At 32.6% G+C, this 6,000-nt stretch overlaps 1 protein-coding gene across 1 annotated transcript; it reads left to right on the forward strand.

The window, feature by feature from the left end:
- The first annotated feature begins 1,342 nt into the window (after positions 1–1,342).
- On the forward strand, positions 1,343–5,407 carry LOC111002671. Its single transcript, XM_022272855.2, has 4 exons — positions 1,343–1,540; positions 1,909–2,146; positions 2,380–2,463; positions 2,532–5,407. The coding sequence occupies exons 2-4, from the start codon at positions 1,909–1,911 to the stop codon at positions 3,698–3,700; spliced, it is 1,491 nt and encodes a 496-aa protein (XP_022128547.2). The 5' UTR covers positions 1,343–1,540; the 3' UTR covers positions 3,701–5,407.
- The last annotated feature ends 593 nt before the right edge of the window (positions 5,408–6,000 follow it).

Below are 6,000 nucleotides of genomic sequence, written 5' to 3' on the forward strand. Positions count from 1 at the left end.
TACACAAGGGAATTGAAGATGCTACAGAGACGGTAACACGACGAAATAAAAAACGATGCTGTCCATACAATTTCAACAGCAAATTTTGTAGGACAATTGGTGATCGGCTACTCTGCGGCTATAATACTAATGTTGGCACACCCCAAAATAGTGACACAATAGTAAACTTAAATAATGGATGTATAATAAGAGGTGGAAGATTAGAATGTGGTTATATTGAACCTCCTTATATTAATTCTAGAAGACCATCCGGCTGGGATCAGACACAGGAAAATGAAGATGTGTACTTGGAGAACGCCATCGATGCATCTATGACGTCTCCACCTTTGAAAAATAGGTTAAATCTAAAGAGAACAACTAACAATTTACGTGGTTCAACTAGCTGTCTTGAAATAAAGGACAGAATCGTTTGTCGCAAGTTTTAAGTTCATTGTTTAAACATTAACGCCTTTCAGATTTACCTTTGACATTAAGAACTGGGATAAATTTTGCTAACGCTTTTCTTGAAGGCATGGTATGGAGACATAACACTAACGCCCACATACTAGTTTCAATGTTTGCATAAACTATGCAAAAGCATATAATAGTAGATAAACGCTATACGTTCTTTTGTGCGTTAAATTTTGTCTATTGTCTACTTAGATCTTTATTATAGATAATGTTGTAAACAAAATAGTATCTAAATAAATAAGTTTGTGTAGTTATGTTATATAATGCGAGTGGTTTCCAAATGAAGAAGGAATCATATTAAAGCAGCAATGACGTAATTGTTTCTGTTTATTGTTTATTTAGCTTTATAATAAACAGATTTACTAATTTTTAAAGGAGATTTGAGTTGGCATTTGCCTCTTATGAAGACTAACGGGACATAACTACAAAGTACTACAGATAAATCAGATATATGTATACAAAATAAAATTGTTTACTTTAATAAAAAAAACATTTCATAAAAATTAAATCAGTTAAATTTTTAACACTATCTTCTCAATAAATAGTCCAATGCATTTAATCCACCTTCTAAACTCGGTGGTCCATCATCAGCTAGTAAACTAAATATCTCTTACATTATTTTGGAATCGCTGTCATCTTTTGGGTATAAGCAGTCTAAAATGCGTGTTATCGATTCAGACTAATCTCGCGGCACATTTTTCCCATCGATAAGTTTTCCAAAGGTTGTTGTTATTAATCGGAGTGATAATAGCCCAGCGATTTTGTTAAACCGTGACTTCAACTCGCAACTCACTTCATTAACATGAAACCTTCAGGAGTGATTTGGGAACGGAATCCGCTGTAAGAATTTATAGAGTGAGTTACAGAATCGTAGGTCAGTTCTACAGTTCTAATTCCATTCAGTGAGCGTCCTTGTCGTGCGTGATAACAGACGTCTCACGACGTAAACGGTACAAATATTTTTTCGCTATCAATTTTAATAACAGAGTTCAAAGTCACAGTGAAAACAGTATTTCCAAAACATTATCAAGCCATATTATTGGAATCAGCTCAATTGCTTGGACAGTAGTCACAAAATTGGCATCTAAACGTAAGCTATTTTATTAATTCGTGCTGTGTATAATTTAATCCGAACAAAACCAGTTTTCCTGTGAGAAATTGTACCGAGTCCGCGTTCAATTTCAAGTTCAAAGGCTATTTAAAAAATCATTTTTACAGAAAGATATGAAGTAAAATAAAAACCAAATAATTGGTGTGATTTTCGATAATAGAAAAATATTTTGTTCCAAATTTAATTTATGGAAACAGTTTCTAAACGTACTTGGCGAACGTCATTGAATACCAAATGTTTTCGTTCAATAACCGAATCTGCACATGTATACATCTACAGACACATAACATATGCACCGTCCTAGATGCTTTGCATTTTTGCCGTTTAATCTAACGATTTATTTACAGATGAGTAAGCAGAAAGAGATTAAGTTTCATGTGATTGAGTTATTGGATCCTCCATACATGGATCCTGAAAAATTTGTTTGCGTTCCGGATTCTTGGATAAGGTGTCGTGAAACATCAGATGGTGTAGTTTTTGTTAAATTTCCAGTCGAAAAACTATCAGAAATAAAGAAACGTGTTGAGAAACAAGAATTCTCAGAAAACTGGACAGTTTTTTTGGCTAATATCTGCTACAGTACACGTAAGTTATAACCATCATCGCTTTATGTGTTCATTGTAAGGCCTCTTTTTTGGGTAGCGAGCCGATAGATACGATTTGGCAAATAGGTCAACTTCTACAATGTTTGCTTAAAACTAATTGCTGCAATTGACTTGAAGTCGCTATTCAAATATTGAACTGGTGATGACTTATTATAATACGAGTCAAAAGAGTAGTCGACATGTTTTGAGTACGTAAAACTGTTTTTTTTACAGACTCCTATAAAGACGCAAACAACTATATCAAGATCTTGAATAAAATATCCGATCAAGAGCAGAGCAGCTCAAATATAGTCGAAGGTATCTATTGTTCTGTTTAAAAGTATTTATTTTGATTAGGTTGCTACTAATTTAAAATTGCATTCCAGATGCACCATCAACATCGGTAAAGAAAGTACTCGAATCACAATCGAGCTCAGAAACAAACAAAGTCCGTACAACTCTAAACAGTGATACGGAACCAGTGAGTGATTCTGAGGTAACAATGAGCGGAAAGAAAAGTAAAGTTGCAACTACCGATGCTTCCCCAAAAGCCAGAAGATATTTGACAAGACAGTCACTCAAAATATCTTTATCAGCCAATAATGCCGTAAGTGTGCCGGATCAAACTACAAAAGAGAATCTTCCGACAACTAGCCATTGTATTGAAGAGAGTGATAAGACTAACAACAATCAAGAAAATGAACCATCCGCTCAAAACTCTTCAGAGTTAACGAGAAAATGTCAAATTATAATGGTGCTACGGTCAATCTTTGGTGATAACTTCAAAGAATCATTGGAAAAACTTCATAGGGAGTATGAAGCAAACCAATTAGTGTTAGACAAAATGCGGCTTGCGTTAATAAGAAATTGTACGATCATAAAAGAGTTACTTGAGCTAACGAATGAAGCTAGTAATTGTCCTGATATTTTTGATCTAGATTCAGCAGTCAAAGAATTAGAAAATAGTATGATGGAAGTAAATATAAATGAAAACAATTCAGATAAAGCAACCGGATCAAAAGTGCAAAACGACACTCGAGAAAAGGAACAGAAAAGACACACCAGTGACGGTACAGAAGTTAAAAATAATAATCCACTTAATAAGATCCGTGGCCAAGCGCGCAAGTTTACTTTACCACCAGAGTACGACCCGAATGACTCAAGATGGACCCTAAAGCATCGGGAAAAGAAAAGTGGTCTCGTTGAACTCCTACCACATTCACGAGTGTACGTAAATGCCATTCAACTAAGCAATAGTAAAATAACGTCGAAAGACAGCAAAACCCTTGCACGAACGTTATTACTGGAAATTTTTACCGAGAACGCATTAAGTATATGTTCTCTAACTGGAAAAAAACCCAATGCATTTGACTTGGATGGAACGAGTGTAAGGCCCGGTCTAGATGAAAATGCAAGAACTGTTTTATTGAACTATGTTAAAAAACATGCCACTGAAAAAAAATGGGTTGAATTTGATCCGCAGCTGATTTCGAATACGATTCGTAACAAAATGCAAGAAATGCGAGGCAAACATCAAAATATTGTCGAAAAATAATTAGGCTCGAAGGAAATATTGCTGAAGAAGTATTGAATTGATTCGCTGATTAAATTATTTGAAGCACCTGGTGGTCTCGTATTTTCACGACTTCGATTTTATTCTTTGTTATTTAAAAAATATAATCTTTTAAGAGTCTAGTATCAAACTTTTGCAATGATATTGAAGATATTCCAAGTTCTGCAGGTTAGCGCAAATCCAGATACACAGTAAGTAAGACTTACTTCAAACTTAAACCTCACTTATCTCGAAACTTCATTTTTCTGCACGACGCATGGCAGAATTGTAACTCATCAATTTCACAAGCTCTATACATACCAGCGGATCTCTCTAATATTATAGTAGTTTTATATAATTAAAAACAATGGATTAATGGGGAAAAATAGACAATATTTACTACTTACGCAGTACTCAGTATTGTAATGAAAAGAAATGAGGTCAAAATCATTGCGATAATACAGCGGCGATATGCAAAAAGTACTGGTTGTTGTTTGCATATTACAAAGTCCTGCGCAGGCATTAACCATTCGTGTGTCACTCAGAACCCTCTATGACTATGAATATTTTTGTAAAAATACTACTGAGAACTGTACGAAACCATTGCTAATTCTTTTCACCATGCCAGAGGGCTCGCGAGTGCTTTTAAGAATTTGTTATTGGCACACTTTTATAAATATTTGAATTAAGATGTCTATCTCAGATAGTCAAAAATGGATTGAGATATGTTATTAGGTTTGGGCGTTCGAATCATTTTTTTATTATTGTTTACATATTAATTAAAGTATACATGAATGTCTCTTGTAGAAAAAAATAGCATTAATCAAAAATACACATGATGCGCATCATTTGAAAAGAGTAATGTTGTTCAACCAATGTCTGTCATCTCGAAAACAGTAATCAGTGTTTCTGATGAAAATTGTAGCGTCCACCTCACAAGATGACATCATGACTACACATTATCTCATTGCCAAGGTCAGGGTACCAAAACAATATCAATGCATTGCTACATTTTGATACAGTTAATTAAAGATACTTGCAACATGTTGTTTCAATATTCAACATTTCGTTTGATCTGGAGGTGAAAGGTCAAGAACAATACTGAGGTATACAAATAATTTTGATCATACAAAGTCAATTTCCATAAGACTTTCATTAATACCCAGAGAAACAGATAAATATCAATCTCACTTATTTATATTTTACTTAAAGTTACATTTTTATTATTTTCAGTATTAGCTAATAATTAATAGAATATATCCTTTTGGCTTACTTAGAAATTCATAAGAAAATTAAACTTGCATTTCATAAAGAACAATGATATAGTTATCTATTTTCGGTTTAATCTTTAGTCGATAGAAGTATTTTCGAACGCCCAAACCCAATAACTTATCTCAATCCATTTTTCACATCTTTATCCAAATATATATAAAAGTGTGCCAATCGACGGATTGTAATAGCCATCTATCGATACAAGCTGTCGATGGTAGGTCGGATGTATGTTTTTTGTATGAAAATGACAGTTTAACTGTGCTAATATCCTATCTTAAGATTTTAACTTACGCAAGTTTTTTTTAATAACTAAAAAGCTATTGATAGGTTTTAAACACAAGTATGTATATTTAAATGTTATTTGTACTGTTTTATTGACTTTATTTGGTTTATCTTGATTATCAAATATGACTGTAAAGAGCGAAGAGATTGCATTCTATCCATATATATATATATATATATATATATATCTATAGATTGAAAACAATCTGAGATTGTGGATTAATTATTGTGTTCAGGCGTAGTTCTATTTCATAATATTGAATAAGAGAAGAGAAGAGTGTACTATCAATGTATAAGAATAATTTTTAATTGCATACCGGAGAAAAGATAAGACTGAACTCAATTAATATGATAAGAATGTATAACTTGTCAAACAATGCAGAATAAAGTGCCATAGTATTTAAATATACTTTTTCAGCTATACGTATATTATGTAAACAGCTCATTATTTGCTCTAGCTATACGTACATAGAATATAATGCCATAATTTCTTGTGCAATGACTTATAATAAGTAATAGTATAATAAGTTTTCAATTATGTGTTAGACATTGTTAATGAATTTTGTATGTAATTGCTTTGTAAATAATGAATCAATAAATGAACAGTTTTATTTATAACGTTATATTTAGTTATATTTTTATGTTGAATAATCCAATCTCAAACCATTCCAACAACTACCAAATCAAAATAGTTTATGTCCCTTGGATTTTGAATTCAAAAGTGTTTCTTTTTGTTATACATATTCATA

Source organism: Pieris rapae, chromosome 3, assembly GCF_905147795.1.
Source record: "Pieris rapae chromosome 3, ilPieRapa1.1, whole genome shotgun sequence".
Taxonomy (NCBI): domain Eukaryota; kingdom Metazoa; phylum Arthropoda; class Insecta; order Lepidoptera; family Pieridae; genus Pieris; species Pieris rapae.